The sequence below is a fragment of the Tachypleus tridentatus genome, chromosome 13 (assembly GCF_004210375.1).
Source record: "Tachypleus tridentatus isolate NWPU-2018 chromosome 13, ASM421037v1, whole genome shotgun sequence".
NCBI lineage: Eukaryota > Metazoa > Arthropoda > Merostomata > Xiphosura > Limulidae > Tachypleus > Tachypleus tridentatus.
In genome coordinates this window covers 136,774,220-136,788,779 of record NC_134837.1, presented here as the reverse complement: position 1 = coordinate 136,788,779, position 14,560 = coordinate 136,774,220, and the positions used below count along the sequence as shown (strand labels likewise).

The window sequence follows — 14,560 nt, the reverse complement described above, 5'->3', positions numbered from 1 at the left end:
TGCCATCTAGCGAGAACCATTCGCACTTGGTAATTGGTAAACATTTAGAATAAGTGACCGTATTACTTGAAACACTGGCCTCTGACGTTTCTAATTCATTTGAGGACCAAATAAACATTATGCTACTTACTCTCTTAGAACTCAGGTAGCAAAATCTATTCGGTAAACATCTGTGGAATATTCCAAGCTGATGTGTTCTTAACCATTAAACGGTGGCCACCATTTTTAAAAATTAAGTAGGGAGCTAATGTAGCCTATACATCTCAATAAGAATAATTTCCGCAGGTGTTGTATCAAAATTACGTACTTAATCTACGTATTTGTAATGAATTTAAGTTTCTAAGAGTGGATCGACTGGCGACTAGTAGTACAACATCGTGATGGTTCAACTGTTGGTCTTTCTGGCCCTTGAAAGTAAACCTCCGAAGTGATATTTTGACCATTGCTGAGCAAGCTGTAATGGATAATACCAGCCATAGGCCATCATACAGCGACCATAGTCTTCTATTGGTCAAACACTGGCTTTGGGAAGTGCTTTGGAGCTTCGTCACGGTTGAGCCATTGCACAGATTGTTTTCTGTTGTCGTAAAGGGTCCACTTTTCATCGCATTTGACAGTTCGATCAAGAAATGGGTTAGTTCTGTTGCGTATAACGGCGACTTTTCATGTTCTCACTGAGTTAGTGTGGAACCAACTTATAGAGCTTTCTCGGTTTTTCAGTTTGCTCGAGATAATTTGAAATTGTGAAAATACCAACACCCAATGCTTGTGCTATTTCTTGAACAGTTTGGCGCGGGTTTCTTTCCACTAATATTGTCAACTGGTTGTTTTCAACAGCAGAATGACGTCCTCTGCTCTCCTTACCTTCAAGACTCGCATCTCCATTACGAAACTTTTGGAACCAACGCTGTACTGTACTTTCAGAGGTGGTTCCTTCGCCCCATGCTTGGTTGATATTACAAGCTGTTTACAATGCATTATGGCCAAGTTTGAATTCATGCAAAAAGAATGACTCGCAACTTTTTTTTTTTGCCATCATTAATTGTAAGGATCTGAAATATTGGAAATAATGTTTTAGAAAAGAATAGAAGCACTAACAAATAGAAAAAAAAGATTTAGTGTTTCAATAGTATATACATATATGTGAAGTCGTAAAACAAAAAGACAGTTTTGTGTTATTCCTATAAAGGACTACAATTTTTATGCAAAACTCCTCCATTATTTTTCGAACAACCTAATATTAATCCCTTGTCGGTCAAAGTGTATGTTTTCACATATATCGTAATGAACAACACTAATATTAATCATGGCTGAGGGAGATTTGGCTGAAATGTCTCAATTCGGCTTACATATGCTGGTAATTACTTTTGTAAAGATGGAGGAGTAGAGGTAGTCAGCTTCTAGATGGCAGCACATTACGGTATCACTACTACTGAAAGGCTGAATTCTTTCCCTTCTGAAATGGTTTTCGTGATGTTGAGGTACATGTACAGGTGCAAAGCTAGAAGGTAGACGATTATTTTTGAAAAGATATCAGTAACAGGTGAACTCATAGTATATTTAAATTGTAATCTCTTTATAAGATATTCTTGGCTTTACAACTGAAGGTATAGTTACTAATAGGAGTGCCAAACTGTGCATTCTAACCTATGCAGGTAAGCATATGATGACAATATTTTTCATTGGCTACACTCATTATCTAGTCGAGTTTTATTTTTTATCCTAGTGGATAGTTCGCGTGACTCATATTTATAGCATTAATCAGTGTTTTTGGTAAATAGCGTTGAAGAATATTTTATATTGGATCAAATCATTAACAAGCAGATGACATTATTTGTAGAAATTCATACACTGTAGCTTATGTATCATGCCAAAAGTAACCTTTTCGTACCTTGTATTTTGTTTTTATGCGATATACCAAGTCACGCAAATTGGAATATTTCGTAAACATTCAGTTTTCCTGAATATTTCTAATTATTTGTTTCAGTGTAAAAAAAAACACCTTAAAATACAAAAGGCCATAATCTGTAAGTGCACAGCCTATCCCATAAAATAACAGTCTTGAAATTTCCCCGTTATGTATTAAGTTTCAATCGGAAAGAAGTCTAGTGGAAGTGAGATGTCTATACTAACAGATTCCCTGATCTGATGATAAGAGATTGAATAGCCTGTTTTACTTGTATGTGTGGGTACTAGTGTTTAGTTTTACTTTACCTTCTTCATTAAGGTAAGAATCAAAGAGCAATGGAACAACATAAGCGAATTAGAAGTACCTACAGTTATGATGGTAATAACAGTGGGCAGCATGGCTTTTTATTTGCTGAGTATAGGACAATAATGAATCCTCATGGATAACAGTGTTCATGGGTACAAGGTTACAAATGGATTAGCTCTTGAGAGGTTAGAAATAACACAGCTAACAATGACTTTGGACATCCATCCAGTTTCACAGCTATTAATAAAGCTACCAATCATGATCAAGAAACCACCATCTCTCCTGTGAAGTTCAACCTGCTGGCTGCATAACTAATAAAGCCTATTCCATCTGTATTAATTTTTAATAGTATTTGGTAACTAGTTTAAAAGCCTTATATAAAATAAACAAACTTTATTTCAAAAATATTCAAATGAGAAAATTTTCATCACTATTTCACTATAAATGGATATACAAGCACTGCTGTTTACACTTTGGGGGAGGGAAGTTGTTTTCACAAGCTGACTGAAACAAAAACAGCACAAGCTAAAAGGTTACAAAACTTTTATGTATTATAACAGACTACACCAGGATGACAACCAGCTTTTTCCTGACTGTAATGACATTTCACACTGATCTGCCTCTTCTAAACTGTCATCTGTGAGCTCTGACTCTGTATCTTCCTCTTCAGTTTGGCTAGCTTCCACTTCTGATAATGCTTCAAAATAATTGCTTCTAATTATTTCTGCAATGGGACTTTAAAAAACAAAACAAAGATATCTTCATATAAATTATTCTAAAGGCTTGTAAATAATTACATAATGTTGTTATGCATGCAATTTATACAAATTAGGGTAAGGTTTTTATTTACACTTTAATTATTTTAAATGTATAATTAGCTGTATTACTAACATTATTTTAATCTCTCTTTGTCTCTATGTATGTATGTATGTATGTATATTCCATCTATCAGACAGTACCAAAATGCACATGTCCCTACTGCATTTGGAAGCTATGGCCATAGAAATTTTCCATTATAAGCTAATGATGGCAACAAGAACTGGCAATGGAAAAATAATGTTTGTTCTTTTTCAGTCTTATTTAGAACATTTTTTATTTGTATTGATTTCATTATTGTTTTATAGTGCTGATCTAATCACCTATTTACAATTAATGTACTTGATATAGTATCAGAAATACTGATCACATATACACTTACACATACTGATAACCTGTAATAAAATTATGTAAAACTGTCTCCTAATAAAAAAAAAATAAATAAATGAAAAGCAGCTTGAAAGCCTTTCTAAACAGTAAATTAAACTTAACCAGTGTGCATTAAGACAATGGTCCCAAATTACATTTGGTGTTGTAATTAACTTATTTTACCCATTAACTGCTTCTCATACTATTCATGTCTTATTACAATTTTGTTAATGTAGTATGCACCATTCTGAGTACCTTTTACGTTTCTTCCTTGTCTTGTGGGAAAGGAAATCCAAAACCAGCAGTTTGGACCCTCCAGTAACAAACCTGAGATCTCCATCTTCATTCAAAGTAGCTGCTAAACAAAAAATCCTCATGTCTTTGTCAAAAGACACAGATGTTAGATAAGCTCCACTAGGAAGGTAAAAAACTATTTAAAAAAAAAGAGAAATAAATCTATTAGGATGAAATTTCATAGAATGGACAGAACTGCCTGTTGTGGAGACACAAGTGTAGAGGACGACGTTTCAAAAGTCTTCCGCCTTTTGTCTTCGTTTTGGCATGCAAAATTAAGCCACTGCAGAGCATGCCACATCAACAGGATAATCTCAGAGAAAACTAGAATCATTGACACAGACAAATTCTGGAAGACAAGAAAAATCAAAGAATCATTTTATATTAACATTATTAAACCTTCATGTAATAGAGATTCCAGATTAGAGGTGAGTGACCTGTGGTGGCCACTGGTTGAATCTACAGGAAATCTCTCCTCCATTCAGAAACGGTGACAATCCAACCAATCACAACATGTTCTCCACAATCCACCAGAACACTATAAAAGACCATCAGCACCTCCACCACACACTGACTTAAAGAAGACTTTCAAAATGTCATCCTCAACAGGCAGTTGCTGTCCATTCTACAAAGTTTCATCATGAATACTCTGCCTAAACATTCTATGAAATAAAAATCTATTAGGACTTAAACCACTACTTCAGTTGATAATATTTATTAAATTGTAGTAACTGTATATACTTTTACAGCTTTCTTAAGTTCCAATCATCTAATGATAATAAAAACCTTCAAATCACAACCTGATATGCAAAAAAGTATTTTAAAAAACTAGAAAGAGAAGTAGATACAGAAGTTAGGATTTTAAATTTACTTTTATAACAACTGAATTTCAATGTTTTATAAAAATTAACAGGTGGTTAGTAGCATATCCTATTACCTAGGATAAATGTTTATTAATTATATTTCACATAATGATATACTGACATTATAACTATCAGTCATAATACCATCACAGTTTTTTTCCTGAATACTTCATTTATGCATAAGTTTTTATTATTAGATATACATATAAAAGTTTATTCAGACAAAATAAGAAATAACACTCGAAAAATTGAGAAGAAAACTCTTCACCAACTTTTCATATATATTTAATATAATTTAGCAATAACACTTATTACCAGCTAGGTCAAAGCTACTGTATTAATACTGCTTAACCCTTTCACTGTACAATTAATACTGTTTGATTTTTTCACTGCACTATTATTACTACAGAGTACAATAATAAGTAACTTTATGTAAAGCAGAGTTGTACATTTGCAATCAAAGATGATTAAATGAAACTGGTAAAACAATCTAACAGAGTAAGAATTTTAATAACTATAACTTCACATCAGTGCTACAACAGTTAACATGACTAACTTCTTTGATTGTTACTTTGTTTTAAAGTGTTTGACCATTATTATGGTTAATACAAACTGGAGATACTGTTATGAGCTTAGATGGCAATAGCTTCCTTCATTTTTTTCTGTTTTAATGTGTTTTTCATTGAACAATACTTTTGTTCAAGTTCTCCTTTCAGCCATTTTTCCAAACATGATTGAGCTTCTTTCAATGTGTTTGTAGCACAATCCATGAAAAATTTCACTTGGCTAAGCACTAAATTAAGGTAGAAAGTGTTTTAAAATTATTTTGATGTTGAATTTATATATTCTTCTTCTAATATTTCTCCCCAAGGATTGAGATATGGGGGAATATCTTTTTTCATAACTTCATAAGTTTCATTTATCTACAGGAGGGTTTTGTGTTTATAATGTTTTCTCTTTTTTAGGGTATTTGTTGTCCTTAAACATTCTGCAAAAGACAGTTCATCCTCTAGGTACAAATAAAATATTAACCTCTTGTCTCTAGATTTTAACTTTATGAATAATTTAAGCTTTAATACAATGTGAATGACATCACTGTAAAGACAGGTATTTATCTGTATGGTTATAATATACTGTAATAGTAAGATTTTTAGACTTGTGTGCTTGTTTATTTTATTGAATTTTATACACAGCAACTCAAGGGCTATCTACACTAGCCATCCTTAAATCTGAAGTGACAGACTTAGTCACCTTCCAACTCTAGTGCTACTCTAATCAAATAGTGAGATTTGACGATAACTCTTATAATGGATTCAAAGTGCTCGACCATAATTCTTATTATGGATACAAAGTGCTTGACCATAATTATTATTATATGGATACAAAGTGCAGAATGTCTTTTTCTTTCTGCCACTAACATAGTATAACCCAAGAAACCTCAGATTCACACAATCGAAAATGGTACCCACTCACCATGCAGTCTTGTAAACTAGAAAATCATGGAATGGAACTTTCCTTACTATCAAGTTCATGGAGAAACCTTTAGGCTTTCAAATTTACAGCTCAGATGTACGTGGAAGTTTCTGAATTCTAATTCTCCATATGGACACAAAACAAATATATTACCAATATATATTACTATGATAGCTTGAGGACATGTGATATATTTGTCAATCTTAGGGGTGATTTGTCCACTTCTTTATTAACTCTAGAATGCCTGTGTGTGGTCTCTATGACCCCAAACCATCTGTTGTTAATCATTGAAAATTTAACAATGGCACAATTACACAAGACAGTTAAATTTATATCCAGTTATTTTGTAAATAAAACAATGAATGAATTAATCCACTATACTTCAAGCAAGACATCTTCTAATAACAATGCTATAACCATCGTAGATCAACAACTTCTAATAACATTTGACCAGCTTTGATTGTCTGTTGCCATACACCAAGATGTCAGTCAAATGTTATTAGAAGTTGTTGATCTACGATGGTTATAGCATTGTTATTAGAAGATGTCTTGCTTGAAGTATAGTGGATTAATTCATTCATTGTTTTATTTAGAAAATAACTGGAGATAAATTTAACTGTCTTGTGTAATTGTTACATGGGTAGGTAACACAAGACTAAGGAAACAACAAGCCAAAATAAAAGTGATTATCAAAACAGGAAATTATCAAATTAAGGATTAAGAGTACCATCTTTCTAAAGTTTAAAAACATGTTAAATGCAGATGAAACAGCCATACATTCTCAAAATATAACATGTGAGTACTGGGCATAATGAATACTAACTGATCTTTGAAAAAAATGTAATTTTCCAATTCCCATTAAATGTCCAACCCTTTCATTTACAGAAACTAAAAGGGTTGCTTTTTTCTGTCAGGTTAAACCTTTTAAACAATATCTTATTCAACAGTGCTTAAGATAGCAATGAATGTAGTTCTGCAAGACAAAAAATGCCCAGAAAATTGTTTAGTTTCTTTTCTTTATTGCCTAATACTTACAATACTTTTCATCTTTCATGGGTTTCGAACTATAACTGTTTTCCCAAACTTCACTGATTCCTTTAATTTTGTCACTGAGTAACACAACTAACATAACAAAAATTAAAAATGCACAATATACTACTGAAAACTAGTAGAAACTTAATGAGTGAAGGAAATTTATTACATTGTACCTAACATTATATCCCTGAAACTTACAATTGACTGAAGAAGTGCCCATATCTAGATTATAGCTGGAAGCTAGAAGCAAATCACCCATTACACAAAGAGCATCAGTAGAACCATGCTGATGAATACAGTTTCTTAATCGTTCCATTCTACCTAGAAGATAATTATCATTAAAGTTATTGCAACTTTGAATACTTTTGTCACTTCAGTAACATAAGTCTGGAAGAACTTAAAGTTTATTTTGTAAATACTTATTTTAACACCATGTGACAAATAAAAATCTTTTTTCCCTCTAAATATAGGTAAATATCACAATAACTTAGCAAAAGCACATTTATTTTTTAGTATCCAAGGAAAATATAAAATGATAAAAATAGTTTTACACAAGTAATTCATCCATGTTTCATTTAAGTCAGTTAGCACATCAATCAAAGAATATATAGAGCTTTGAATTGGTTAAATTGTACATTATGTATAAGTTACACACTCATATAATGAAAATTTTAAGAATACATCCTTCATAACTGCATAGTGGCAGTCAACAAAATTTTCTCATACTTTAAGCATACCATACTTCAATATTTTAAATATATTTTAAATTGATACCATTTTTCCAATCTAAAATTTTAATGTTAGCTCCATCATTTCCTAGGTAGATCTTGTCTAAATGAGATAAAACAGTCTTCATACTGCAACGCAATGGTTGAGGTAAACCTCGGGATGACTGTTCTTTGAGTGCATATAACAGCTGAAACTGTCCTAGCCTTACAGTCCACACCTTGACCACACCATCCACTGATGTCGTAAACACCTGATTACTATCACTTGTCTGAAATACATACACAAATAACTATCTAATTAAACTACCCTATCTATTATGGTCATATAATCTAACAAACTGTTTCTTGGTATGAATGAAAATTTCTTTTCTATACCATCAATTTTATAACAGAAAAGAAACTGAAATCAAGTAGAAAAGTACAATATAACAGCATATTGCTTTTATAAACTAAAAATTAGAAACATAACATTCTCTCTTCACATTAAAAAAATTAAAAATAGATCCTTGTGTCACAGTACTTACTGCTATACAAGTGACATTTTCCTCATGACCATGAACTGAACATTTAGCTTCTCCATTTACAATATCCCAAAGTTCAACTTTTCCACCATCTGTAAAGGTTTAAATATATTGAACATGATATTTAAGCCTTTAAATATCTATAAAATTACTTATTATACTGAAAAATATTTGGGGTTATTAGTATCACTCACTAACCATTCATATTTCTCATCTTAAACTGTATAAGATACTGTGTTGGCAAGAAAAATTGAGATATTTCACTGATTCATAGACACAATCAATGCAATTTATTTTTGGTATATTCAGAAAATGTTCCTAAATATCCATCCAGATGTTGTAGTTGGTTGTATCCTTGTATACCTTATACATTAATCCTCTATTTTAGACAAAGGTTACATACCTCAATAATTGTTTGATCATATTTCAGTACTTCCTAGATTGTGACGAGTAGTTAAGTTGTCAACAAATCAGGTTTCAACTGCATTAATCAGAAGTATTCAATAAAAAAGTATCGCATATTCCACTACCAAAGCTAATTTTTGTCGTAAAAGAATTATTAATTTGTGATTCTCTCAGATAACTTTGTTAAATATACACTAAAAAATATGAGATTAAGCACAAAAGTATGTAAATGTAAGTTTAGCATTTCAGACATGAAGCAAAATCTGATATGAAGTGTAAAAAATTAATTGTAAGTATATCTTTGGAAAATGTCATCAGATATCCTCACAAACATCCCTCTTCTGCTTTCCATGTACCAATGAGAAGTTAACTCATTCATTTAATACAGCAGAGACATGTCATAAAAGCCTTGTACTTTCTTACCTTAGAACTTTGTCTAACAGGAAATAAAAGATTTTCACAAAATTTTAGTATTGTATATCAAACTGATTGATATACAATGAAATTAGGTATTTTTTTTTTAATTCATAGCAGTAAAAATACTGTTGAGAGAAAAAAAAAGCATTTTTTTACATTACTATCTATAAATAAGTTTCTAAAATGACATTGTCAACACCACAGGTACAAATATTATTTTCATTTTATCTGACAGTTTGTTCAAAATTGTAAGCATATGGTGAATCATTGTTTAGGCAGATACTCTCATCCTCACATAGCTAGATACTTTCCAATCATGCCACTTTGTGGTTGATGTTTATCAGGAGCATTGAGAGTCAGCACAGGTCCAGGGACAAATATCTTCACTAAGCCCCCTTTCTTTCTCTTTTTCAACATTATTAAGAACTTGTTAAAATAAAAATCCTACATTAGGGTAGTAATGACCTCACATACAAGGCAGAATAATAGCAACTTTTCTTTAAGTAACAATATAAGCATAAAACCATTAATAAAGTTAACAACAAATATCTCTTGAATCTATAAAGTAACAATTATATATTAATTATTATTCAAATTATTATTTCAATCATTCTTAATGTACCAAACATTTATATACAAATAGATGCTAAAAACTGTTTGTGTTTTTTATGATTAAATGAAGATATAGCCTAAAGGTGCTTTGTAGGCTTTACAGCATAACGAGATTTCATTTGCCTGCAACCTCTTATCCCCCCCCCAAACTGTTGTTCTTTACTATTAGCCAAGTTGAAAGCCTTTCTATTTCTTATAGTTCTTCATTTTCTACCTTTTCAATTGATGTCTTAAATGTCTGCTGTTCATCTGACCTAGTCTCTTTAATTTGTGTAATGCCCAATGTTCATGTTTTTGTTCTGTACAAGAGCATACTCTTCACTGCTGCCAAAGCAAGTCTGATTTTAGATCTTCTAGATATTAAAGTTGTATTTCCAAACTCTCTTCATTTGTTACTTGTTCCATGCCTATTTCTATCCTATTCTCTTTGTATCTGCTATTCATATTCCAGTATAGTTAAAATATTCACTCTTTGAAAGATCTTTCCTTCTGCATGTGGCAACTGTAATTATGGGTTACCATTACAGATGTATGTTAAGTATTGGGTCTTCTTGACATTTCTGCATAACCCAGCTCCCTTACAAGTTGCTTCAACATACTCTAGAGTTCAATGGTGTATTTTACAGTACTAAAAATCAGAACAAAATTGAGTCCCAGACAGCTTTTCCTAATAAAGCTTTTCTCTAATTATCCTATGTTACCTTACCTGTTCCAGTAACGACTAGAAGTTCCTTTTCAACAATAGCTACAGCTGTTATACCATTATAGGTATAAATTGATTTCATTAAATGTCCTAAACCAGAAACAACAACAAATATTACAAGTCTTCATAATTTAAAATTTACCTAAAATACCCACTTTGAAGTTTGGTTGTTCTTAAATATTTCTAAAAGATAAAAGTTAAAGCCTCAACCAACAGACAAGTAAGTTTACTTAAGACAAAATAATGAGACTAATTATTTTATTCAAAAATACACTAATTAGTTAAAAGTATGAAAAGAAAATTTTACAAAAAGAGATTTATAATTTCTAAAAAATAAAAAGGGAAATAATGATGACAATATTTATTGAAAATTTTCAGGCTAGCAAAACTAATGTAACTTTGTGAACTATAACATAAAATTCATGATATATAAAGAATATAAATTCATACCTTGTTTGAAGATTATAACAAAATCAAAATGTAAGATAATTCTAATTGAAAAAACTAATGTTTAACCACAACAAAATATTTCAAAAATAAGCAGTCACTCCTGCAAAAAACAGTAAAGACATTAGTAAAACAATTAGTAGAAAGCTATATGTATATATACTATACCATTAGGAATAGACCATACAATTAAAGAGCAGTCTAATGCACCACTGATAGCCAGTCTTTGTGAGCTTGGACATTCCAATCTCACAGCCAAGGCTGCACTCGCCTCTTGCGATGGAAAAACAACTCTGCTCACTGAATTTGTATGACCTCTGAGATTACAGACTTCTTCTCCCTTTATGGCATCCCATACTTTCACAGTTGTATCACGACTACAAAAACAAATTCCATACAATGTTTATGCTTAAAAGGTATTACATGATAGTCATTCAAATGTAAAATGATACAAAAATAACATCAAAATAAGTAGAGCATATACCAACAGCAGAGAGAAAAATGAAGGTCAATAACATTTAACATATTCTAAAACAGCTGGGAATTACAAAAACAAACAATAAACCAACAAGTTAAGAAGTTCTGCATAAACTAATACTTTCTTTCTCTCTCCATCACATCTCTGAAAATTATTGTCTAACTAAATATCATGTGTTAAATAACATTTGGAATATCTTGTTTCTCTAGTAGCTAATAAATATCACTCAATGTCAGCCAATAAAAACAACAGTCACTTTCGCCATTTACAATATCACCTCAGTGAAGTGAATGCATTTCTAGTGAATTTTGCTTTGCATTTCAACAAAAATTTCTATTCTCAAATGGACTACGTGGGATTAATGCAAAATACTATCATATATAGTACTAACTTTATAATGTTCCTATTCAGGATCAACACTGTTCCCAGAACAAGTTATTGTCTCAAGTGCTCTGTCCTAAATACTAAAACATTTAATACTTAGAAAAGCATGAAGTTGGTAGTGTTCATTCTATTCAAATGCTAATCAAGATTGTTTATCTTAAGTATCTGTAGAACATTTATTAGAATTTCCAAGTTTTGAAAAAGTAACTGTTGTAAATTTGTTTGTAAAATGCTCATTAATTAGGAGTTTACAGCTTCCAATAAACTTAGTAATTCTATATAAAAAAGAATGTGTACATATGTATGGCTGGTATGTGTGTGTACACGTAATGCTTGAATCACTATTAACTAGAATATTCTGGTGATAAAAAATGATGGATAATTTTAAAAAAAACAGCATTTATATGTTCTTTAGCTATAGTTATAGACCTCTGGTATAAAGAATACACACTAGTTTTTGTGTGCTATTTTTCACGAGGGCCAACTTTACTGAATTTGGTAAAAATCATAAGATCTGAAAAATAAAAATAATTTTATTACACTGCCAAATTCACCTGAAAGGTTTTAACACCACCTTCCCCATTATGGTTACCCTATAGCTAGTAGGAAAGCAGAGACAAAACATTCAGTTTACCTCCTCATACACTACAGACTTTGAATTATAAATCATGCACAATAAAAATATTCCAAAAGTTGTGCAACTAACAATGATATTTCAAACCAAATCCTGGAAACTAGGACAATGTCATACAAAAGTGACCAATGACTTCTACAGAAAGCATGCATAATAAAAATATTATAATAAAATTATTTTCTGATTCATAAAAAATGGCAATTAAAACAGTAATAACGCAAAATTGGTTTAACAATGAACATAGGAAAAAAATGAACAGAGCATTTGACATTAACCAAACAGCATGTACTCCACTTGTTTTTTTAAATAATATGTATGTATATATATATTAGAAGCAAGTTAAATGTATACACAAATGTTTTTACATTTTAGAGATCATAGATGTATTTTAAACAATATACACTTCTTTCCTTTTTGTCAAAAATCCACTTAGGCATATTCAATTGCTTCAGAATTCAGTTGACAAGCCAAACTATTTTTCTCACAATAGTATCTATATATAGTTCTCTTACACTGTTATGTGGGTTACCGTAGATATATCCTATATTTCTAATGTTTTTTTTGTGCTTCCAAGTAATCATCTGCTTTTCATTAAAGTCCACACAGTCATGTTCAATTAGACTAGCTTAGATCATTCTTTAACATGAAAAATTATTCTCCTTATCTCTTTCAAACTATTAATCTCACTCAAACATATCAACTATTAGTCCTTTAACTCGTACAATGCTTTAGTTTGTGTTTTATAACTTTTCTCTGACCTACTTCTCTTTCCTGTGACTACTTTTTCCTTTCTGTTTATCTGGTCACAAATATTTATACATCTCTCACTTAGCTTTTCTATAAATCTCTAAAGTCTTGACATCAATAGATTGCACACAGCATCTGATAGCTTTGACATCAATGAATTACAACAAAATTAATTATTTAATAATACTACCCACATTAAACAGTGTTTTATTTCTGACAAATATATTAATCAACTTCTACATAAAACAAAATATACTTACTATCCCTTATAAAAAAATTTACAGACTAAACATTTGAATGGAACTGAACAATTAACTCCAACACTTATGAATTATGTCAATTAGTGTCACATAAAATTCTGATTAAACTGACTAATTTTAAGAAAACAATCAATTAACTGAAATGAATATTTCCAAGACTGTTTTTGTTTATTCCAACTATCCAAAAGAATAATCAATTAATAAGCCAGACAAATAATTGATTAAATTCCACTAATAATACGTCTGAAACTTTAAATATTTTTAATTATGCAAAATAACCTTCATTGAAGAATACAACCTTAGCACAAGCACAGTTAGGAATCAAAATCAGATAAATATAACCTACTTCAGAAATTATTACAAAAGAATCTCCTTAACAACTCCTATAATTCTCTAATTACAACTAGAAAAAATCAACATCTTGCTCCATAATTTTGAATGGCTGGCTTCAATTCCATCTTCTGTAATACCTTTATTTTCTACCAGGCAACAATTCAACAAGTGATTACTGTTGACCACTGGTCAAAGTGTTTACATACTGAAATGAAAAGTATCATGACAAAAACTGCAAACAATAGTGCTAAAATTTACTAACAAACAGAAATGAGCTCTCAACTAAGAGATAGAGGGGAAAAATATGCAAAATATAGATATAAATAAATAAATAATTAACATGAAATTATGTTGTGGTACTGATAAATTTAGATGTACCTTGCTGAAAAAAACGAGGTTACTCTCAGCAGCAACTGACCATACAACATCGCTGTGTCCCTCTAGAGCAGTAACGACAAACTTTGAGTTCATTAACTTCTTGTACTGTTCTTCTTGTTTCACACTGTCTACTGTAGGTGCTGATGGCACTGGTGATAGCTCTAATGGTAATTTTTTACAAAACAAGAAAATGGATTCAGTTCAAAAATCATTTAAAGGCTATCTTTAAAAATGAATTACTCTATTTGTTTGTTACTTAACTACTTAAATCATTAGTAAGTCATATTCTAAGCTACAATATGTTGAGGAAAACAATATCAATGACTAAAAGAAATCAAATACCTTTTCTGAATCATAAGAATTAATTTATTTAAAAAAAATTAAAAACATGCAAGTGAATTTACAAATTTTAGATTTAGTTGGTTGTTTTAAAGCAAAGCCACACTGG

The 14,560-nt window shown here is 30.9% G+C and overlaps 1 protein-coding gene and 1 long non-coding RNA gene across 18 annotated transcripts in view; one reads left to right on the top strand and one right to left on the bottom strand.

The window, feature by feature from the left end:
- Positions 1-1,438: 1,438 nt before the first annotated feature.
- LOC143239509 (uncharacterized) lies at positions 1,439-5,707 on the top strand. The gene is made up of 3 exons (XR_013021218.1): positions 1,439-1,655; positions 3,637-3,822; positions 5,523-5,707. It is a non-coding gene; the product is annotated as an uncharacterized LOC143239509 (long non-coding RNA).
- LOC143239507 (uncharacterized) overlaps positions 2,594-14,560 on the bottom strand; it is a 30,378-nt gene continuing 18,411 nt past the window's right edge. For 12 of the 17 annotated variants that reach the window (XM_076480651.1, XM_076480654.1, XM_076480646.1 and 9 more), the window contains 8 exons: positions 14,113-14,273; positions 11,067-11,275; positions 10,455-10,541; positions 8,318-8,406; positions 7,840-8,062; positions 7,264-7,386; positions 3,656-3,830; positions 2,594-2,950 (listed from right to left, as the gene is read on the bottom strand). In XM_076480651.1, the coding sequence (XP_076336766.1) occupies positions 2,767-2,950; positions 3,656-3,830; positions 7,264-7,386; positions 7,840-8,062; positions 8,318-8,406; positions 10,455-10,541; positions 11,067-11,275; positions 14,113-14,162 (1,140 nt within the window). In that variant the 5' untranslated portion in view covers positions 14,163-14,273 and the 3' untranslated portion in view covers positions 2,594-2,766. The remainder of the gene's footprint in view (positions 2,951-3,655; positions 3,831-7,263; positions 7,387-7,839; positions 8,063-8,317; positions 8,407-10,454; positions 10,542-11,066; positions 11,276-14,112; positions 14,274-14,560) is intronic. The other 5 variants (XM_076480657.1, XM_076480660.1, XM_076480658.1 and 2 more) reach the window with 2 other exon arrangements.